The sequence below is a fragment of the Hermetia illucens genome, chromosome 3 (genome assembly GCF_905115235.1).
Source record: "Hermetia illucens chromosome 3, iHerIll2.2.curated.20191125, whole genome shotgun sequence".
Taxonomy (NCBI): domain Eukaryota; kingdom Metazoa; phylum Arthropoda; class Insecta; order Diptera; family Stratiomyidae; genus Hermetia; species Hermetia illucens.
Window position 1 is genome coordinate 143067250 of NC_051851.1, and position 24909 is coordinate 143092158.

The following is a 24909-nucleotide window of genomic DNA, read 5'->3' on the forward strand; positions in this document are numbered from 1 at the left end:
AATAAATAATTTTCAAATAATATGGAACGAGCATCGGCCGTAAAGGCATATAGTCAAAGTGCGCAAATACTTTTTCTCCAACCTAATATATAGTGAGGGCAACCGTTTTACATTTAGACTTTATACGAAACCTAGTAGTATTTTTTTGGAATAAACACTTTTTTTCCAAAACATATGCGCCTTTCCAACAAATGTCAAAACTAAACTAGATTCAAAAAGTACTATTCGAGACCTTTTATTTGATACCTCACATGACTATATTCGGTGAAAAAAAGTGTACACCTCCCCCTTTCAACTATAAGAACCCCGCCTTAAAATCAACCTAGAAATATGTAACTTACCGCATGTGTGGGCGTTCACAGTTCCCATATTTTTAACTATAACCACATCAATTTTGGAATGATATATGAAACAAACAATTTAATAAAAAAGAATATTTTCTATGCGGTACTTTTTTTAAAACTTTCTTTGGTCTTTCTTTTGAAAATCAGCGGTATCACTTCCTTTCTATTCCAAAAATTAAAAAGAAAAGATTCAATTATACAAAACGCAAATTAAAATGATCCCGTAAAACATCAGAGTATTTCGTATAGAGCATTTTGTATAATTTCCTACTTTCCACCTTATTGATCACTTTGTGGCAACATAATCGCTTTAACGTTTCGATATTGAATTTTGTCCATTTTACTAACAATGCGATATCATGGATCAACGCCAAAATAGACTAAAGCTACCTGTCAGGATTATGCCATCATTGTCAACTTTGATCGTGCCTGTACTTAGTACTGTCAAAAGGTAGTCTGAAGGAACAATGTCGTGGATACAGTGAGTGGGGTAGAATCTCCTAGTTTACTCTATTTAAATAGTTCTGGACAGCTTTGGCAACATAGGGTCGCGAATAACTTTGTCGTGCTTATTCTCCAATTCAGGCAGGGTTAGCTATAATTGAAATAGTTATCGTCGGTGCCGTGCTCCGTCTATGATTAAGTAGGGTTGCTACAGGTCAAAATGTTTGACTGTACTCTTTTTGGCCCAGAGCTCTTTTTGTTTTGGGTTCGTACCCAATGTTTAAAAATTTGGTTTCGTCCAGATTAGAGGTAACTTTTCAGACACCATTTCGTCTCCGCTTTGGGAGCATCGCGACCCAAATGTTACTAGGTGAGGCAGCCTCTATCCTGATTAAAACCGCGAGAAAGTAATGTCAAAAAAATTTTACTGACAACTACGATTTCATCCACGCTAGAGGTAATACATCAGACACTCTCTCTGCGCCTGCCGTGGGAGCACCGTGCTTATATCAATCCACAAACACGTCGACCTAAATCCATGGGAAAAACCACCTAGTATCTCTGGCCTAAGCCGGACTAAGCTAAAATATGTTGGTATGGAACTGAGCCCGTCAAATTGATGGCGGACCAGACCATTTAAGGGGAAACTACGTAAACGTAAAGTCACCGTAACCGTAGTCGACTGTGAAACTTTTTTTTACTTTGGATGTTAGCCCAAAAAGATGAGTCTCAAATGGCCTCAGAGCTCTCTCAATTCAAATAAAAAATTAGCCAAAAATTCTTCCGACAAAGGTCGCTTTATTAGTACAAAAGGTGTCATTTTCAATTCTAATTATTTATTTGTACTTCCAAGAAATAATTTATGTCGCATTTGGGATATATGAAACTTGTCAGCCAATGTATTGTTATGCTGTTCTGAATTTGATTGGAACAATTCCTAAGTTGGCTTGTAAACTAGTTTTGATGTCACTGTGCGTGGGGGATCAGAGTTTTGAAAGCCTCCTCTAAAATAAAGAGAAGAGAGAGAAAATACCCATCTGAAAATCACTGGTTATAAGGGCATCGCCAGTTATTTTCCAGATGGGTAAAGGGCCTTAGGTTACCCACGATACCTTCCCTAATAAAATTGATAACACTATAGTATTATATTTTCAAAAATTCACTGAAAGTTTTCGCTTTAGTAATATGAACACAGAGCATCACCCTGGAATGTTTGATGGAGATCTTACTATTGTTAACTAAGATATAGGTCAAATTTGTCTATAAATAAAAAGTTCAAATTCAAGTTTGAAACGCAAGCACTGAGGGAGGCAGCAAGTGGGTGTCGAAATATGCATATTTGCAAAAATAAAAAATTGTTGTAAAGTTTCCATTTTTTTATTTATATAATAGTTATAAAACTTCACTTAAACGCTCTAAATGCAGATTTTTATTACAAATTTATTATATATTCTCACTTAAAAAATCCAAAAACTATACGTTACCATATCTGAAGAGCCTCCTATCTCACTTGTTTTTAATTCGTAAGTCTTCGGTTAACGCTAAGGAATTTTAAAGGAATATTTAAATAAATAAAAGATAAAAAGAAGTTTATTAAAAGACGACAAATATGATCATAACTTATATACCATATAAAATGTGTACAAAACAGGTGCCAATCAATGAGGCCCATGAGATCGCTTTTTATTTTTATTTCCATAGTATTTATACTGCATGAAAGATAGATCGACCAAGTTCTGGTGCAATCTATCTTCAGATCATTGAAATACATCTCGCAACAAATTGCGAACAAAAAGTCGTGGATATAGGCATGCCGCAGTTATGTTATTATATGTTATGATTACTATAATCATATAATTAGTATAATAGTTTTGAATTTTGATACACGGAACTCTCATTCTCTTGAATAAAATTAATTCTACAAACTAATAAATTTATGCAGAAATCCAGCATTCTTACAGTTAAGTTATAGAACTTGATAAACTAGGTTTGACAGGCAGATCGCATAAACCTGAATGTTTTCTGCCAAATCTAAGTTTGTCTTAGAAAGAAATATTAATATTTTCTTTTTATAACAAAAAAACAATTCTATCAAAAGGAATTCACTATATTAAATAACTAAAGATTTGAAAAGAAGCTTATTTTTTCCTCCTTATGAGATTACTTTTGTCTCTCACATATTTGAAATAATCCGGAATAATTAAAAGTGTTATTTAGACAACTTGAAAATTTACTAATTGAAGAAAGCTAACGCTACATCAAGTAAAAAAGATTTATCTAGAAAAAAAGTAAAATAGAACGTGAGTCTATCCAGTAAATCAGTGAGCAGACACCTCTAAGCCCCATTTGTAATAATGTACATTTGCAATTACAATCTCAACTCAACCAATATTATTCCACGCAATGGTTGATATCTTCATTCAATCAATCTAACGCAATTCCATACAAGGTTGGTATATGAATACCGCCAACCGCAAAATCGATATCTTTAACGCCTTACTGTTTTCTCTCCTCACTTTTCTGTAAAAAAACGACTCAGATTACTAAAAAACAACTGGATGCATCTTTGCATCAATTAAATTATTATTTTCTTATACTTTCACATTTATTTTTAGCCATAATTATTCTCAATTTTGCAATCTTGATAAATGAAATATTTAAAAACGAATAAAGAGATTTTCTGGCTAGACAATGAAAAAAGTGATCGCTTTCGGGGGTCTGTTTGGTATACTGAATTTATCAATTGGGTGATGGATGCATCCATTTTATTTATACAAACATCTTTAATTTATGCTTTCTTTGTTCATTGATTTATTACTAATATTAGCTGTTTTATATAATCTATATTTACGAAAGACTTTGTTCGACTTTATTAATTGTGTTACATCTTTTAGTGCTATTACAAAACTTGTGAATATCAATTCCAATTCAAATTGATGGTTATAAAAGTTTAATTTATTGATTCGTTCTATTTTTGAGGGTAAATTAAAACACATTAATAGTCATAATTTCCATGATTACCTTTTGTCTTTTTTTCTTATAGTTTCCTTTCCACTTACTTTTCGCCTTCTTTCTATTAAAAAGTTATAAATTTAGAAAAAAGCTTTTCAATACAATCAATAACGGAGTGTTTTAAACCATTTCTGAAGTAATCTATAGTTAATATTTCATAATTAGGAATTTCCTGACGGGATAGTGCGGTAGTGGCAGCTAAGTTAACTACTTCTTTGCTTTGTAATTTTCCGTTGTTGTCTATTTCATTATGGCCTTAATCACGGAATGGTAAATTGATTGAATTATATTATATTGCATTGATCTTCTCATAAATTTGCACTTTTGTTCGAATACCGTACTGATATTATTCACATTTATGGGATTAGAAATCATTTTGAAATGCGGGTAAGAAAGTATCTATAGAAGCAACATATAAAATTTGCTGCATTTCGTAAGAATATTCTATTTACGAATGTTCGTATGTTTCGAGAGGTGTGATTACATTTTACCCGAACTTCACTGAAAGTTAATATTTCAATCAAAATCAAACTAAGCCTACGTAATACTAGAAATAAGATCTTTCACAACAGATATTCCGCAAAAAATTTAAAAACTAGAGTCATTGCCAGTCATTATATAAATAAATCAATCTTAAATTCTTTCCCACATTATTAGTTGACATTTACTGACACTTGATAGATATGTTAAGGATCTGTGTAATTTAATAACAAGCGGAAACCATGATCAAAGCGGTTATCTAAAAGCGCATGTTGTTATCAGTTCTGCCGTCAATCTTTATGAAGATAGTCTATTTAAAGCTTCCTTGAAATGATAAGAGAATCAGGGTATCAAAAACATTTGGCTGAGGCTCGAGGTATGACTCGTTGAGAAGTGTGTAAAAAGTACTATTAGTTTTTTTTTGGAAATGTGTATTAGTTTTCATTCCAAAGGATAAAGGATTACGTGTCCTAGAAATCCTGTAGGACGGGGTGAAGACCTTCAGAAGGAGTGTGGTATTTCTACCCACTAAAAACACATAATTTGATATTGAAGTTAGGAGTACCTCACTAATTCATGAAGGTGTGACTCAGCAGTATATGTAGAACTGGGGGATTTATTGGGGTTTTTAACCATTTAACCCTATAGTGGCGCCAGAATGTTACTAAGCGGTACAGCTTTGCTCTCTTTATTCGTCTAAGTAAATTTGGGTTGTTACAGTAGAATCTTGATGCTCCTTGAAGTAAGGACGCAAAATAGTGACATTTTAATTTTTTAATTTTTTTTTCGCATAAAATTTATGAGCAGTTTTTGTTTTATCGACGAAAAATAAAACAGCTTTTTTTAACTTGATATTTTGTTAACGCAGGGTGAGAATTCAGTGTGTCAGAACTGCGCATCTTGGCTCAGTTGTGTCATTGCCTTCCTTTCAGTTGAAGTATTAGTTCCTTAGGTAGCTTCCAGCTGTTATCCTATTAGAAAATTTCGGTATTTTTGATTTCGCAATCACTATCAGTTTGTGAGTTTATTCTATTGCTTTGCTGCATAACATTGTAGGGATTTTCACTTTTACGGACTTATGTCCTTGAGCCGCTCGCTCGTTAATGCCAGTGGTCTTGTTGTCTTCCCTGACAGCCTGACTGATCAATGTTGTTGACTTTTAGTAAGAAACTCCATCGGACTGAAAGGGCTCGTTACAATAGCTTTCCAAGTTTCAGTTGCTTAATAAGAAAATATTCAACTGACAATTTTATCAGGGCAGAGGCAACTGATCAGACGGTTTCCCGTTTCTGTCCTGGAAGCAGGTTGACCGAAAATTGTTACTAGATGTTATTAGCTCACTTATATACACTCATATTAACCATCAACCGTACCATTTTTAAAACAAAAACGTCGCTGATCTCAAAAAGAGTTTTCCATGGACCATAGCAAATTGGAAAAAGTTTATCTCCAATTTGTTTGGTCCATCGTAAAATCAACTTCTGCCCATCAATTCTTAAGGAAAAATTTATTTCGGTAAAGTTTAGGCTAAGGCAAGGCAATTTTTGACCTGAGTGTAATTCATACTCCTTTCGTCTTTATGAACATAAAGTGTATAAAGAAGCAAATAACATTTTGTTACGACATTGAATCAGCCTCTTATGAATTGCTTCTGCTCTGGATAAAACTAACAGTCATACTTTTGTTCAAATAAACTTGATCGCTGTGATGATGGGAAGAAAACAAGTAAGATAGACTGTGTCTCCATTTTGTCCAGTTCCTCATGAAAAGGATGCTGAATCAGGACTCCGCCAATCCTTTCAATTACCTGTTTACCATCATTTAATTCTCAATACCAATTTTTCATATCATGTGACGTAGTGTGAACCTTGTCAACAATTCTGATGATTGACTCTTCATCAGAACTGTCATTGCTTAGCTTTTGCAGCAAAACTGGGCTCTAAAACCCTCAACTCGAAAAATACCGAGCCTAGCATTGTGTAAGTGTTCCTTTCCTTTTTTATGGATGAACGATGTTCCGATAAAGGTGCAGATTTTATATTTGTTTAAAAAAGTGTCCAACAGTGGATTCCCCTATTCCATATTCAGAGCTCATTCCCTTGGTTGATACACAATTTTCCCTTTTTCTTATTAGCTCCTATTTCTTTGGAATGTACCTGATTTAAACTAACCCTTGCGCTGTGAAAAATCGAAATATCAAACGGCGACTGACAGGGAAGAAACTGACTAAATTGTCCTCCATCCAGTTACGTTGAACTACTGGCATAACACTCCATGATCACATCCGAAATGGCTAATGAGTATTTACTTGTCAAAATTGGTCTGAACATCGAAGTCGATGGGAAGCGGCCGAAAGCCGCAACAACGGTGGCCTGATACGCCGGATGGTGATTTGAAAGCCCCACGATTGCATCCAAATAAGGCCTTTGACAGAATAGAAAGGCGCAACTGAGAGCGCAGCCTTCTCTCGCCTCGATTAAAAAAAAGATGTTATAAGGAAGCAACGGATAATGTGTAGAGTGTAAGCTGCCATGCCCTGTGGTACACAGATAGATCCATGTCGGAAGATAGGACTGAGCCCGGGAAACATAGATACTGATAGATCTAATAGTCTGTCACTGTAAGCAACTACCCACACTGTGATCTATGTAGCGTATGTAGCGAAAACCCAATGTGCAGACTTTACACAAACGAGAACCAAATGGCCCACGCACGCTCCTGTGTTGAAAATATACCAACCGAAAATACCAATGTCTGAGGAAGAGCATCTAGTAGATAATCTTAGCAGCTTAACGATTGGGGCGAAATTCCTCACCTAAGTGAACTTTAATTGGTATTCAATCAGTTAACAAGCTGTACTATGGGGAGACATGACCAAAGAACCCTTTTTAATTACTCGCTTGGTTACAACTATGCTTGAAGGGACGGGAAGATAGGTTGAATGGTTTAGTTTCTTACATGTCGCATATAAAAGTCTTAAAACCAGGAGTATTTCGGACTCTGACCAAAATGGGTCTTAGGTTCCATTGTTGATGGGAACTTTCCGCAAGGGATGGAAAGGAAAAATAGAAACAGAAAAAAAATGGCCCCAATGAGTTTCTGACGTGTTTCGTTCTTTCCCAGTTTCCCCACTTTTCTAGATATTAGAGATAAGGTCAAAACATATGCCAGTCGCAAATTTACTGGGTTACCAGACACTTGAATGTTTGTAGATAACTTGTAAGATGCAGAAGTTTCCAAACAACCCCACACTCCTTTTCAAGCCTGGGTAGCAAAAAGGTCTGCAAACGTGTCTCGTTAGGTTATTTTGTCCTCCTAATTTACTTGCATATTCTGATCACCCCCAAACTTTCAACCGAGGCAGGATGCTGTTTGTCAACGATTTACTTTTCATAAAAGAAAGTAAAGTAAGGCATTTAATAGCGGACTTGATAATTCTTTTTTGAATTTTGCGGGGGTCGGAGCTGATTTCCGTTATGAAATAATATTCCCTAGTAAATCCACATTCCCGCATACGTAGTCTGGATGCTTTAGTGTTTAGGTCACTAAGTTTTCACAACTTATGGTCGCGGATTAACTCTTGTTGGGGGTGGAGGGATTTCTATCGGTGACTGGATATCGGACATCAGTTAGCCTAGCTGTGAAACAATACTTGAGTCAAATCGGGGGCATAATCCTAGAGAAATGCAATTCTCAATACATTGGTTCTTGACATACCATTTGGGTGAAATGCTCTAACATGCATTTTTTAAAATCCTGGTAAATACGACAAAGTGTAACGGTTGAATAAAAGCAGCTCTGATGTAAGGGATACTCAGACGCATGGAAGCGGACAGTACCTCCCTGGCCTCTCTCTAAAATTATTCGGATCGAATGCTTCAGCACGCCATTTTTAATCTTCTTGAACTGTACAATTTTTAGAACTCAACATAGAACAGATATAGGTGATGATATGCAAAGAAATTGAATGTTTTATTGTAATTCAACGGGGATCCTTTCACAACATACGAGTATATGAGATTGCTCTTACTATGCATAATATAATATTCGTCAGTTCTCCAAATCTTAGAGAGAGTGTTCACGTCGATTAAGAAGGAAGGATTACCAATAAGTCTGTATCCTGAAGAGAACACAACCCTCTTTTTTGCGGATAGACGTATACCATAGAACTAAAAGGAACAAACCATAGTAGTATGGTTAAGTAAGTGGCGTTCTCACAATTATCAAAGACAAAGCAAAGAATCAAAATAATTTACAAGATTGAGCACCACGGCTTAGCGCAGATACAGATCAGTAACAATATCGGTATAACAGGAGGTGTTAATATGATTACTCCCGTCTGATGCTGTGACTGGGATCCTCCATTTCAGAATTTTATATTGACGATTATGGGTCATCGATGGTTTTTCCCAAACAATTTTCGTAAAAATTTCCAACTAAGCAATGTGGATTAGATTGTATACTGTATACTGTTGGTGGTTCGATGACTTCTTGCGAGATGTTTCGCTAAGTCTTTACCTAATACAATATTAGACAGCTTGCTTGCTGTACCGGATGGTAACTACAACGGATAGATGAAATATAACTTTTTGATAGCTGTCAAAAAATGCATTAATTTTTGATGCCGTCTCTCATCGGATATTCTAGTCAGACGAAACAAAGTGCGTCCTGCCACATCACAGCGTTGTCAGTGCCTCAAGGAAAGGAAAGGAACATTCTTGAGAAAGGTCATCGAAGCCTCTATGGCAGTCCTCATCATTCCACAATAGCGATTCTTTAATTTAAATAAGTCCAATGATGTCATTTCTCGACAGCACACCGACTAAGATGAAATTGTCATGCCGTTTCTGGATGGAAACTCTTGCATAGGAAAGGCAATGTTACTCTGCATAATTTATTTTATCAAAATGCGTCCTGCAATTGCTTCTGTTTATTGTAAGATCGTGCTCTAGCTATAGAATTCTCCCGGTAAGCCTCTCTAATCATATCAGTTTTGTCAGCATCCAATTTTTGAGGCTTAAAAAAAGCTTAGTCTTGATGGTCCACTGCATGCTAAATGTCACACCCATTCAATTACATTTATCATCATGCTTAATTGTGTGTAACCTCTTATCGATCAGGGATATTCTCATTTCGGATGTGATCAAGGCGTGTTACGCCTCTAATCCAACGCAACATCTTCTTCGCCGAGTCGCCGTTCATTGTCTTTCATAGTCGGCCAACACGTTTGAAACGTTAGTTGACACATTGCCCACAAAGAACACCAGTTGTAGAAGGCCAATTCATCCAAATTGCGAGATACACACAAGACGATTACAGACATCCATGATGACTGGGAATCAAACCCAGAGCAATGAGATTGAGAGGCTAACGCTCTATCACCTCAAAAAAATTTGTGAAAAAATTCGTCCTCTCCCTACCCCTTTCGCTTCGAGTGCTTGAAGTCGCATCTGTGCAAGTATCATCACTTACCATAAAACTTCAAATCCAGTTATCTTAGGGTAACATTCGAGTCAAGCAAATCAATCTGCGGCTGCAGAAAGTGGCTCTCTACCCACAATGCTATCTTGTCAATATATTCAATAGGTTAGATTCAGTCATACTTCCAATAATTTGACCTCAAAATCATTAAAACTCAAATAAATCAAAAGCAGTTTTCAACTCCCAATATTACACCCAATAACTTCACGAAACTTCTTCAGTAACGTTTTTAATTAACGAGCTTGCAGCGACTGATTTTCCTAAACCCACATATTTTCCAAATCGATTTTCAAACTTCTGCCCACTTAATCAGTAATTGAGCTATATATGAGCCACAAGCGCCACATTACACAACCAATGTCACATTTCCTATGAATAGCATACTCTCAAAAATTGGCGGTTTCCAAACTTGAATAATTTCGGCCGGATATAACTCAATATAAAAGACAACGAATCATTTTAATAAAAAAATAATAAATTATCATAATTTATCATAACTATAAACCGTTGCCGTTGAATGCCTCTCGCATTCAGGGTGCTAAGCAACTAGTTTTATCTAAATGCAAAAAAAATAAGAAACGACAGATAGGTTCCTCGTTTGAATCCGCCAAAATGGATCACGTTTGCTCGATCGGCCTTCATCAAACAACCAAAAATTTTCCTCAGAACAATTTTTCAAAGCTTTCTGAAGCTGGTGTCATGGAGTGATCGAGGACTTGATAGATGACCACACCACGAAGCACCTATGTCGTCTCATCAACCCTTATTTCCTCACTGGATTTCGAAGCTAAAATCGTGCATACCACATCTGCATTTTCTCTCAATCATTGTTAAAAAATTGGATAGAACATCTTCCACTGATTATTTATCGCTCATCTTTCATGTAGGTATGTGACATTTCTATCCCTGACAACATATACTGGAAATAGTTAGAGTTTCTTATCAAAAAAACAGTTTTATTTGGACTTTTGACGGCGGCACGGTTGGAGCTTTTCCATTCTTTGATATTCATTCAATCGCGGATGATGGAATTTGGTCACATGGACTTTTTGTGTGTGGGAAGACACATTGAGTGATGAGACCAAGTTTTGGCCTATTTAATTTCTGATAGATGTCCGCATAGAGCCACCTATGTATGGATCATTGGTAAAACCCGGTCCATCAATTAATATAAATCGTTGTCAATTTTTTTTAAAATGAAACGCAAATGGTATCGCCTGATAAGAGGAGTTCGATTTGAGTCTGCATTGGGCGTAATCCATCAATGTCCAAAGTGTGAGCTTTCAATAAAGTATTATTTTTTGTTTTTAATATACTTTTTGAGCCGTCAAAGTAACGCAGAAACATCTACAAGTGTTAGGTAATTGTAAAGACGATTCAACTGAATGAGATATTCAATCAAAAGAGCTGACGATATCTTGTGCCACTGGAATTGAGTGTTATCGACTCTTCTGTAGTTAGATTTACATATAAAATAGATTTCTGGCAGGCGATTTACATAAAAGTTACACTAAATTTTCAGAAAAGTTATTGCTAACGTCGGGCACGGGTGTTGAGTTTTAATCTTACATTGACCTCCATTTGCGCTCTTAATTACGAGCTTAAGTCAATATTTGATGTCTTTCAATAGGAAATTGCCTTATAAGACCTAATTTCTGGTGAATTGAACAGGTAGTAATGGAATAAAATATTCAAATCAAGTAAACAGTTGTATTTAGATAATTAGGATAAGGTTGTAATCAACTTTTTTCAAATCATGTTTATCCATTTTTTCGGAAGAAGGTATTGGTCTATCGGTTGAAATGGCCCTAACGCTCATAGCACGAAATGTTTGACACATGTATTATATCAAGTTAGGGTTCAAGTTATTATGAAAAATCTGAGATAGAAATAGGAAATATGAAGAACTCCTGCCTCCTTGTTATTTGACTGCCAGAGAATGCTAACTTTGCTTAGTTCGATCACGACCAGGGGAATGCCATATTCAGTTCTTAGTCTGGTGGTGAGTTACATCTGTATAAGAAACGGGTTGCTTATAACTCGACTTCTACGGAGAGGAAAGAGCTCTCCTGGCCAAAATCTAGAAGACGGTAAGGAGCGGTCTAGGAGAACAAAAATGAGTCCCGTTGGTAAAATAGCCTTTTATAATTTTTTCACTTTGGAATGTTCATCTTCGTCAATTACTCCGGTTAGAATAGGGTTCCGTGGGTTCTGGTTCGTTCCTGAATAACTAACTGGTTCTTAGTTACCATATCATCATGTTTACCTTTTGATAAATTCCAGTGAGTGATTAATTTCTTGGCTCAATATAGACGAACGAATTGCCGGGTTTTCTTGCAGAGGCGGACGCAAATCGTAAGAAGACGCGACTGTGTGCGGTAGCAACGTCGGATGCAATTCATATCTAATAAAACCATCCATCCATTCAATCAAGATTACGGCGGTCTGCAAGGGGCACTGGCCCTAATGGGGACCATATCGCGAGGTTCGGGGTACCTTACAATTTGCATTGCCGAAGCTGCGGAGAAGGGAGGGGGGAAATTCTCAGACACTTCCTTTGCGATTGCCCGGCTCTAGCTAGAGTTAGGTTATGGTGCTTTTCTTCGTGAATGATACGGACTGGCTCTGAAGATCTGAGCCTGCTGGACTCTACCTCCCTGCTCTTATAACAGCAGTCACAGTCTTAGAAGTTTATGACATCAAAATGGCGCACCAAAGCGTTGATTGGGCTCCTCGGAGTAGCGACTGATACCTACCCCAAAACCATCCCAGCTCTCCTCCTGGTTCAAACCATGCGAGTTCACTGTGAACTTTTATTTTGTAAGGGAGTCTTTGGTAGACCAGCACCATTTAATTCATCGGTCCAATTATTGGAACTTGCTTTATAATGTCAGTATTGTGATAAGCTCCTCTATTAAATTGTTCAGTTTTATTGTTTTACTCAACCCCTTTCTCTACTCCCTGAAGTCCAGATAATGGAACACTACGTGACCCTAGTTCTCGGGTCTAGCGATGTATTCTACCCGATACGGAAAAGGTAACATCTATAACCGTTCTGTCCCATGAGGTCTTGTGGTAGAAATGCTTTTGATCAACTCAGTATCGATCTGAACGGCCTTTTTTCTGAATTGTCCCAACATTGCTTCCATCCTCTGCACAACTTCTTTCTAATGGCTTTTTGGATATCCACTGTTCCATTGGGCGTACCTGTTTCCCCTCTCCGGTAAAGGTAATGCATGTCAGCCCCTAAGATTTCTATGAGTGTCACTCCTGCGATGATGCACCCTGCCACCCCAGATAATACTCTTCTATTCATTATGCTGCGGTGCGGAAACCCGCAAAGAAGCCGCATACGACAAGATGGATTGCGCCACATGGTCCACGAGGAACTGACTGCACTTTGCTCACCTCATTTTAGGCATAATTCTTACCACGGGATGAGCTCTTCTCGGGAGTAGCCTAAGGGTTCCTTACTCCCCAGGCAGCTAGGTCCTCCCGAATATGTTTCATTATAGTTTTGTTTGCCAAATGGAGTTTAACAATTCATAATTATGACTCGAAGGTATCAGTAGTTTCATTTGTTTATATCACCAATCCTTCGGTCGACTTCGCTACTATTATATAATCAATGTTTGGCCATCTGCAAATTCTTTCTCTTTCGATTTCCTTTAAGGCTTGATTTCCACTGATCTGAGAGTTGCTTTGTGTTAGTTTTTCCAGGTAAGACCATAATTTTATCATTATGAAGAATTTGTTGTTGACTGACTGGTTTCAGCTCTCTGATTCGATACTTTCGCATTCACACCAAAAGCATTTAATCAATTTGCTCCTCAACTTCATTTTCAAAACCAACGAAATCAAATTGTATCTTTCTATTTCCAACTTCAGTAAGTGTTTATCAACTTATTTTGTTCGAGTATATAGCCAGCGTCAGTCACTTATTTCTCAAACTTTTAGCGCCTATCTTAGAAAAGTAGTCCCGGGAATTCGGCACATATTTGTGTCACACCACAACTTGCTGTCATACCTGAGTTATCTCTGGACTTCTCTTCTCAGCCCGGTATCCATGTCGTCCACTCATTAAAAGTGGACAGCATGCTGTTTGCTAAGTTCTCCAAAATAACTTCATCCTTCCGGTTTACACAAGAAGTTCAGTGAAGCTTTTGAATCCTTTTGGATGCTGTTCCTTATTGGATCCAAGCCTTTGTAAAACAGTTAACTCTCCAGACCCGCATAGTCTGCTGACTCGCCAGCTCGCCAGCAGAGATACATTATAACAGTGGAAGTATTAAGACTAACGATCTCCCTAAGTGGACCTGGTCGATCTTAATGGTATATTTACTAGAAATTAACCGAATCCAAAAAGGTCATTCTTCATTCATCGGCTACTCTCTTTGCCCAGAATAAGACCTTTTCGCGTGTACCTGCTCCATATTTTATTTAAAAACGTTTACTTCTTCTTTGACAATAAGTTCACTCAGTGCTAGTTTTCGGATAGAAGTGGAATTGTTTACAATTTCCTAATATAATATATCTGATATGTAATGTTTATCTTGAACTACCAACGCCGATCTGCGAAAGTTATTCCTACATGCCGGCCTTTGTTATAAATTGATCATCATGAGATCATAGTGTTGATTCTTCTGATATTCTAGCCCCAAGTTGGCTGTTACTTTTCTGAAATCTATGCGTGCTCTTCTCAGCTGAAGTATTGAATATCTGGATGAGGAAAGGTCGGAAGGGGTTCAAAGTTTAGAGATAATCCCACGGTCGTTTTCGAACACGGACTGATTTGGGAGCCAAGAACAGAGTCTCGCCGTGTATAATACAACGGCGCCGATTTATGTTGAGTGCAGGCTCAACATTTATACGAGGAGATACGATACTACCTCTGCCACAACTAAGGGGTAGTGGCCCTGAGTTTTGCATCGCGGGGGGGGGGGGTTGAACCGCGATACGGACATAACTACCGTCATCATGAAACTACGACAAGGGGTTAAGCCCAACTAACTGGGTTTAATGCACATCCCCCAGGAATTCTCCTGAAGTATATGCTCTCAGGCCATCCTCGTTTGCATAGTACCAGATAACCTCCAGTGATACTTCGTGGTAAGTACCATTGCAAATAAGTATCTTACAGATCAAGGTCTATGGCCATCTAGCCGATGATAATTTATTTTTTCGGTTAGTATACATACCTTTTCCCCCCCTTATTTTTAGATTGATTTCTGGGTACTATATTGCATTTAAGAATACACTCGCTGCTTCTAAAGGATATTCTGAAGGCACCCTCTATAGAATTTAATTTTCGAAATTATGAGTGGTGGATTCCGATGTTTTACATCTTACCCGCCGCTGCCATCATCCTTGCCTTAAAAATTCGCCATTTGAAGACGTTGATTAGCCAAATCATTTTCTTCTTCATAGCACTACAGTTTTATTCATCAGCCATAAAAAATTGGTCAAAATGTTAGTCCAGTTTTCGTAAGTTTAGCTAGTATTAAGGCAATTAGGCACATGCCTTCCAAGCGGAATATATTCGTCGTTAGGTCTTATCAGTTTGTTTCTCTGTTCAAATTACTTAGATCCCTATCTTTTTCTTATCTCTATTTTTCTGGAGGTACCTATTCTTTGGTGCCTCTTTGAAGCTTAACCAAATCTTTTCTTACGCTTAATTAATCAGCCCGGATATTGTTCAAATGCAGCATTTTCTGTAGATGGGTTGCTGCATACTTTCTAAAAACAACATTCCGCGACCTAACCTAACGAAACAAGAATTCCGTGCATAGCAGGAATTAAACTGAACCCTCAACATCATCATCCTTCCAATCGATAAAGGAAACACAACAGTAATTCTGAATAAGACCGACTACGACTCCGGTGTCTCAGAACTCCTCTCCGATGGCTCCTAAAGTAAACTCCGAAAGGACCCCACCAACAAAATATCAACCACAACGAAAATCTTACTAAAGAAGAAACAATTAGAAGACGCCATCAAGAAACTTATCCCAACGAATCCAACACAGCGATTATACGGCCTGGAGATTATCAAAAAGATACCGAACTTCCCTGTACATCTCATTCCCTTATAAGACATTGTCTTACCAGTACGTATTTCTCGATCAACAGCAAATTCTACAAACAAATTTCCGGAACTGCTGTGGGATCCCTCATCTCGTCCATCATTGCCAATGTCTTCATGGAACAATTTGAGTCCATAGCGCTAAACGAGGCCTCACAGAAACGGTCAATCTAGCTCAGATACGCCAATGACGTTTTCTTAATCTGGCCGCATGGATATGAGAATCTTCATAAATTCCTGATATACGTTAACCGGCTGCACCGAAACATCAGATTTGGATGGAGAATGACCAAAATGGAAAGCTACCTTTTGTTGGCGTGCTGGTATACAAGAAACCAGACAACACACTAGGCTATAATTTATACATATATATTTACAGGAGTCCAGATTGGCAACGCAGAATTGTTTCGAAGTCAGGAATAGTAAAAGAGTATAAGATGACAGTGGTGAAAACAGTAACTATCAAGAAAGTATTTTGGGACTCGATATTCCTTTAAGGGATGCAAGGCAGTGTAGCGTTTGGTGCTTTGTCATTCAATTTGAACCTCTCTCAAAAGTGATGTTGGGAAAGTTCCGATTAGTAATACGGCCTTGCCGGTGGGGTGAAAACCTTAGTTGACAAAATGACTAGTGCATAAAAAAGACTTATTTGAAATGAAATCTCGCATCATAAATATCGAAACGTTGGGGTAAATTAATGGAAGTATGCCTGCAATATGCAGAAACAGGAAGTGTTGCAGCAGAACCAACTAGCACCTTAAAAAGACTTATCTGTCAACTTCTTTTAACAAGATCGAAGGTAGAATTTGGTGCTGGGTCTAACTAATCACAAGGAATGAACGAAAAGGGACTCTATTACCTATTGCGGCAGCGGGAAGTTAATGGAGTTGAAGGAAGCATATTTGGTATGCCCTTCCTTATTGCCCTTTTTTTGGTATTTTTTCCTTTTGCTATGGTAACCTCGCTGCCCCTTATAAATTCATCTCGTCACTTCGCTTGATCATAAACTTTGTTCGGGTAGTATATCGCTCAACAATTTTTCATTCAAGTACAGAAGTTCTAACCGCAAAAGGATTCTTGTCATCGGAAAGAGGCAATAGATTATAAAATACAGGAAGGGACAACAAACTGTAAAATACAGGAAATAAAAGTAGTGGCTAGTTTTTAGAGACAACTTCTACAGTGAGGTTTCATATGCCCTTTGGAGACCCAGACAAGTTTTCGTATCACTTTTGATCACACTATTCTAATTATTGACCTCCCCGCTCATTTACAAGGATATCCACCCTACTAGGACGCTCAATCGTGTCTCTATGGCCATTTACAATGTAGTTTTTGTTTTTTGTCCGTACTAATCACGAAACTTCCGTAGTTTTCCGACTTTTTAAATGCAGAAAACCTTAAATAATTTGAAGGTTCTTTGCTATTTGACAAAAGTACATGCTGATGTCAAAGTCAATCGTCGCAAGGGAACTTACTTGCTGTAATACTGAAGCCTATGGCAAGATGAGGAGGGCGGTGATGATGATCTTGGGATTTTCGTTCTTGAGGTTTCCCAAACACCATTCAAAAGATTTTAGCGAGAGATGGTTTACGCAAAATAGTTTTTACGAATGCTGATGAAAGACCATCAAAAGCAACGATTCTGTCCTCTCAAATTTCTGTACTGCTATCTAAACGAGTTGAACAACTTTTGAACTTTTGATTGCACAAGTGACGAAACATGGTCGTACCATTTTCCATCCGAGATAAAACAAAAATCACCAGAAGAGTCAATCCCTTCACCTGTCACTGGAAAGATGCAGGCCAACATAGCTTGAAGGCAAATATGATCAGCGCAATTAAGTTTCCGGATCAATCTATTGTTGATTGGTTTTGTCTTTTATGATACTATGCTAAACACTGGTGGCCATTGTGGTCTACCGACGAAACCCAGACGGACAATTTAGGGAATTTTTAGGAATGATGTGAGTCAAGATAACTCCTGAAACCGCTGCTCTTCTGGAACATAATAATCTGGAATCAGCACCAAAATCATTGACCCATTCTATAGTTAGGACCCAGCGCTCAGCAGCTACCATCTGTTTCCTAAGTTGCAAGAACATTCAGTTGACAGATGCTTCAGTCCCAACAACGAAAGAAAGATAAGGTTCATCATGTCCTGAAAAACATGGTGGTGAGCTGACATGGGTACACAAAGACTGTCCTAGCGATGGACAAATTTTCAATTTATTTTCATTTTAAATCTTTTATTTCTATTTCGAAAAAAATAATGTAAACTCTTTTTTTAGAATTACCCTTGTTTGTAATAACATTACAACATTACAAATTACAAGAAGCGTCATACATTTTTAGACCCAGGCGCCAGTTGTAAAAACACTGGAAATGCATAAAGGTTTCAACCTCTTTGCTTCCTTTCTGTTAATTTTCATTGTTCTAAGCATTCTAATGTATCATACGGAGTTGTCAGAATAACTCTCCGGTTTTCATCGATTTATTTAGTAAGTAGTAAATTTCGTGGCCCCTTTTCCTTAACAAGGAAGACATTAATAATCGTTTCATTTTTTTGTTTCTATAACCTTTCCTCATCTCTACATTTCCATCTTTTTCATTTCCATTTATCTCTTTCTCATTTCAGTGAGCTTGCCAGCCCTCGTTGCCAATCACGTGATTCTTCATCAGGCGGCCGATGTCCTTCAGATGATTCCAATTGTTCCGGCAATGGCAGTACAACTGCCCCAACACCCACAAGTCCAGTGGGCATTACACTTCCCGCAACCTTGCCACCAGCCGCCGCTGCTGCACTTCTACCACCGCAATCAGCCGCCATGGCGGCCTACCTGAATGTTGCAGCGGCAGCAGCCCAACAAAACCGCCTACTACTGGGGAATCCATTGGCTGCTGCCGCTGGCTTAGTACGTGCCGCTCAATCACCGCCATCGCTACCTCCACTCTCAGCATCACCACCGCTACCAGATGATGCAACGCCCGTACTAGACTTCAGCACAAAGCGAACGCGACGAGATTCCGACACAGATAGTAAAAGTGATAGTGATGCAGTCAACTTAACAAAATCGTCATCTGACAACAGTCCATTAGATTTGTCGGTAGGAAGCAGGAAAAGAAATGCAGATGAAGATGCACCACCACCGTCACGAAAAGCTCCACGGCCACCGGATTATAAATCAGTGGTTTCGCCGTGGAATACTCCAATACCGCCTTATTTCGCGGCTGCTGTTGCCGCAGCAAGCCTATCTCCCAAAAACCCGCTTCCCGTTGATTGGAATGGAAAGAAGATGGCTCCCAATGATGCCACAAAGGCTCTAGAAAAAATGTCCGAAATGTCCAGACTAGGCGGACCAGATGCAGACTTAGGTGCAAGACCGCAAAACAACCATACCAATTCTGGAGGAGGTGGCCGACATAGCGCTTGGCAAAGCCATTGGTTGAACAAAGGTGCGGATTCGGTCAAAGATGTGTTCAAATGCGTTTGGTGTAAACAAAGTTTTCCGACACTGGCCTCCCTCACAACGCATATGAAGGAAACTCAACATTGCGGTGTAAATGTTCCTCCTACAGGCAATATAACGCCAACGGGCGCCAGTCAACAGCCCCATCATCCCCATCATCATCATCAATCCGCCTCAGCAGCGGCTTCAAACTCCTCATCTACGAATAAGTCTGATCTCAATCTTCTAATCAAAGAAACAATGCCGCTTCCACGGAAACTTGTCCGAGGGCAAGACGTGTGGCTTGGCAAAGGAGCCGAGCAGACCCGTCAAATTCTGAAGTGTATGTGGTGTGGCCAAAGTTTCCGTTCCTTAGCTGAGATGACAAGTCACATGCAGCAAACACAACATTACACGAATATAATCTCTCAGGAGCAGATCATCTCATGGAAACAAGCTGAAGAAGGCAAAGGAGGACCGACAGGTCCAGGAGCTAGTGGCGGAGCTCCGTCTAATTCTAGTTCAGGAGCAAATAGCACAGTAAGCGCAGTTCTCACGTGCAAAGTTTGCGACCAAGCATTCTCCTCCCTCAAAGATCTGAGTAACCACATGGTTAAGAATGCTCACTACAAAGAGCATATAATGCGCTCGATAACGGAAAGTGGTGGCAGGAGAAGGCAGACTCGTGAGAAGCGCAAAAAGTCCTTGCCTGTAAGGAAACTTCTTGAATTAGAACGTGCTCAGCATGAATTCAAAAACGGGGAGATGAAACCTGTCCGAGACATGGCTTCAACGAGGATAACGTGTGAAAAATGCGGCGACAAGATCGAGACTGCCATGTTTGTAGAGCACATCCGGCAATGCGTTGGCGGATCGATTCCCAACTCGCCGAGAAGTATGTTGAAAAATTCCGCCCTTTCTGCCAACAGTATAATTCCGCCAGACTCACTGAGTCCGCTAACACCAAATAGTCGAGACGGAAGGAAAAGCATCGGCGACGAGAGCACATCACCTGCATCGAATCGTCATATATCACCGCATGCTCCTGACATTGCATCACCTTCTCCAAAAGAAGGTGGTGGTGGAGCGTCTACTATGAGTGGAGGGAGCAACGGAAGTGGTGGAGAGAAAATGTCCTCGCCTTCTGTATTGAATGCAATAGAACAACTAATTGAGAAGAGTTTCGATACCAGATCACGTCATGGCAATAGTAGTTTCTCATCAAATAGTCATTCAAGCGCACCTCTGGGCTCGAGCATCCTTAAGCGGCTAGGAATCGATGAAAGTGTGGATTATACGAAACCTTTGATTGACCCGCAAACAATGAATCTGTTAAGGACGTACCAGCAACAGCATTATCCTAAGCGAGAGAGAAGTGGCAGCGAGTCTAGTTCAGTGTCAGATAGAGGAAGTAGCAGGCTGGAGTCGTTGACACCTGAAAGAAAGCCAGATCTATCTAATCATGGAACTCCTAGGCAAAGTCCTGAAAAGAGTGTACATCATTCAGAGAATGAGAGCGAAGATAATCGTGGAGAAGGTGTCAAAGTCAAAAGGGAGCCTACCGAAGATGACGATTCCGATATTGAAGGTGAGGAGAGGGAGAAGTTTCAAGTGAAAAAGGAGCCCGGTGATGAGGGAAATCTTTTGAAGGATTCAGAGTCCGAGATGGATTTGTCCGCCAAGCGGAAGTCAGCCACTCCCTCCAGTTTAGCGCCAAGCCCGAGTCACATGAATTTGCCAAACTCTACATCAGCTATAACGTCAACTCCTGTTCCTAGTCCAAGTAGTGATCGGTCAATAACACCAAGATCATCGGCCGCTTCAGAGAAAAAGATTCCTAGTGGAAGTTTGACAGCTTTGACCTCGATGTTTGATAATCTGACGGGGTCAAATTCAACATCGTCCGGTGCATCAGAACCCTCAAGTGGCGGTCACAGTTCCGGAAAGAAGAGTAGTTCCCATCCGCTGGCAGCTCTTCAGCAGCTCTGCGACAAAACCGAGACAAGTACTCAGAACTCGCGCTCGAGCAGTTCAGGGGCCCTTGCATCCAGCCTCCCACCCACAGGAGGAACAGCATCAGGCGCGATATTAGCTTTCAGCTGGGCCTGCAACGACGCCGTCATGACTTCGGACTCCATAATCAAATGCGCATTCTGTGACACCCCCTTCTGCTCCAAGGGTGCCTATCGCCATCACCTATCGAAAGTGCACTTTGTAAAGGATGACGTCATGGGCGATTCAATTGCATCGACAAACAAGTCATCTAATAGCGGTGCAGCGTCCATAACACCAACACTCGTAGGCGGCACGGCCTCCAATTCTGGAGGCGGTAGCTCCAGTTTAGCTCCACAAAAATCGAATCTCCCGCCAAACACCAACAGTAGTCAATCACCGAAGAGTTCAATAGCAGGTGGATCTGGTGCGAGCGGCGGCAATGGTAGCAACAGCGGCAACAACTCAGCAAGCGGTAGCGGTAACAGCGGTAGCCGAAGTTCACCCGCCGGATCAGTAACATCGGCGTCCTCAGTTGGGAGTGTACCGGTTGCAGGTCAAGTACAATCGCAATCTTCAGCATCTGCGTCCGCTTCGGCCTCGTCGCCGTTCGAGGAGAGTCCACACTCCAAGTTCCTCAAGTACACCGAGCTCGCCAAGCAGTTGTCGTCTAAGTACGTCTGACATTCCTAAGGTTTACTGCAACCGCGGCAGCAGGAGCAGAGTTTAGGTGTAGTCAAAGCGCCGTCTAAATCGGTCCGCAAAGGTAGAGGTAGGAGAAAGATGTAACTTTTTTCTTGTAAACAGGCAGGTGAGGTATAGTGGTGGAGATGGGTAATTGGACAGTTGTTTGGTTTGTTAGTAAGAATCCTGAGAAGAAGTTGGCTTTCCCTAGGAAGGAGGTTGCCAAAGCTTCCTCGTCTTTACTGGTGATCCTCCCATATGGGTCGGGTTGCCTTGGATAGGTCATCTGGGAGTTACTGTTTCCTTGAGGTCAAGTACTACCAATGTCCACCATACGCTCACATTTCAAATCTTCTCTGCTCAAAAAATATCTAATATCTTGCACCCGGACATGTCCAGATACTTTCTCCACACACAGTACGTATCTCATTATATTATTGCTAATAAACACATACACGAAGTCGATCGGCTACTACAGTCTGTTCTGCTTCAAAAAGCACGTTGCCAATTGAGTGCATCAAAAGTAAACAACAAGAAAGAAAAAAGATACATCTCAGCCGCATGATGGACCGAGTGAATGACGCGCACGCCATTTGTAAATTTCACCTCTCTCCAGTCCGTCGCCCGCCTTCCTACCTGACCAACTATCTAAAGGAGCCACCAACAAAACAACCTAAAGATTCCTAAGAAAGTACCGATTGCCTGTGTGAGAGCGAGAGGGGTGCAGGCCTACACGCCGAACAAATCATCATAAAACTACAAAAATATTTGTATCAGGTTATGCCAATTAATTAAATAAATAAACGAAAAAATTGACGAAACCCCATAAAGCATTTCCCCGAGGGAGGCGGAGGGGTCCCCCTGTCCAATTCAAAACAAAAATAATTTCCTTCTGAAAAGTAATGGAATTCCAATTACAAGATACAGATAGCCTCCATGGTAGGTGCGAAAAAGGCAGCCCCACGCCACTCGCTCTCACACACACACGTGCGCCCGCATCGAATGCAGCCATATAAACAAACGCGTAGACTTAGTGTACCGAGTAAGGGGAATTACCATGTGATGTCACATATCTTTTTCTCATAGAATGCATCTAGATACTGTAAGAGTAGCCAACACGAAATATCTTATATAAATACACATAGGAAGTAGTGAGACTAAGTTTCAGCGCATTTTGAGTGAGAGTGAGCGAGACGACAGGTGCGGCCTAGCTAATTGACCAACCCCTGCTCGTCAGCTGGGTAGGAGGGGTGTGAGGCCGGTGCTGATATGTGCGAGCAAGAATATTCAATGTCAGAGGAAGATGACGAGATAGCTCCGGATTTGAGTAAGACAGATGAATTGCTTGGTGATTCTCAGAGTAGGGAGGGGGCGAGCCTAACACATGTCAACAAATTCTCTCTCACCCCCTTTCGACAGATGAATATTTCACATAATTTCATTCATTGCCATCTATTGAGGATTGGAAGAACTTCGCGAGAGCCGGCTACAAGTGAGTGGGACAGAAAATTACCCTAGTTGGGTGGAAGGGAGACTCCGTTCGGATTCGGCTGCAGGTTCGGCTTTTTCGTTTGTCTTTTTAGGATTTGTGGGTGGAGATTCAGATTGAAGTGTGCGCGGGGCATTTGGGCAATTACAATGGTGGACGATGGATATGAATGTGCGCCGGAATGGATTTGCAGGTTTCTGGATATGGACGCGTTTTGATGGAATCGTGAGGCGTTCATGTCAGGAGATTTGATTGATGGGTGACATTTTGTAATGGAAGGGTTAACACCCTCTTGTTGGATAGGATTTGAGATTTTAAGGAGGGTTTTATAGCCATTTTGGTTGTGTTGATGGGATGGAGTTCGTAGATTGATGAGGAAAATGGTTTTAATTAAATTATTTGCCTTATTCAGGCTATTGAATTTTTAGATTAAACTTTTTGAACCTAATTGTCTTGTAAGCTTATCACTTGCACAGCATTAATTGTAAAAGGTTAGATATTGTCTTCTATTTGTAGTCAAGCCTAAAATTGATAGACCAGTAGCTTACTCCAACTACAATTTTATTTTATAGTGTATATATATATTTCGGGAGCAACTCACCGCCTTCATCAGGTAGCTTTGTACTGATGTTATTATTGGAACTGATGGATAGTCTCGTTAGTAACGTACGAAACTGAGAACCAAAAAATGTTGTTTGCTTGCCTTACATGCAGCTGAGGAATGATCATGAAGAAGACACTAATTGCAATCTGTCATAATTTATGGTCAATGCATAAAATCCCTGGTTGGGCGGGAAAATATTTGAATTTGGGATCATTACATGAGAAGGTTTATGCTTGTGAAATTCTTTGGATATTCAGTGCAGTGCAATTAAATCAATGTAGCCTTATTGGAACTTAATTAATTTCTGATGTACTTCCTTATTTTTTCTAGCTCTACACAATTCAAGGATTAAATTTTGGGTTCTTGGGATCAAATATTGGATTATTATGGGATTTAATATTTTAAATTTTAATTGGTCACCTTCTGCCACTTTTTTGCTGAAATACTGTTCCATCGGTATAGAGTATCTGAGATTTTTTGTTGCAAAACTGTGTCCCGTGATGCTCAGATGCCTCTTTTGAAATTAACTTGACTTACTTTCATCCTAGGAAAAGATTGATGCCGAGATTAGGAGAGTTGCTAATCTGGCGGTGCAATATCAGGACACGGTAATGCATAGCATCACCTCATAGCCAAGGTCTTTCAACATTTTTCAAGCCATCAAAGATGTATGTGATTTGACGTTGACATAGTGATACCGTGATACTACACCCTTTCCCATTAATATAGTATAGACCTCATTTTCTCAACTGCATTTATTTCTTGCAATTGGGATCAATCGTTTAAATATTCGGTAATAATACTGCTAACCTTCTAAACCCATCAAATACCTAGCCTCACCTTTCTTG

General features: G+C 39.6%; 1 protein-coding gene across 1 annotated transcript in view; it reads left to right on the forward strand.

Moving 5' to 3' along the window:
• Window positions 1–24653, forward strand: part of LOC119652223 (protein tiptop) — a 33670-nt gene extending 9017 nt beyond the window's left edge. The window contains exon 2 of the mRNA XM_038056171.1: window positions 18482–24653. Within this exon, the coding sequence (XP_037912099.1) occupies window positions 18482–21968 (3487 nt within the window). The 3' untranslated portion in view covers window positions 21969–24653. The remainder of the gene's footprint in view (window positions 1–18481) is intronic.
• Window positions 24654–24909: the final 256 nt, after the last annotated feature.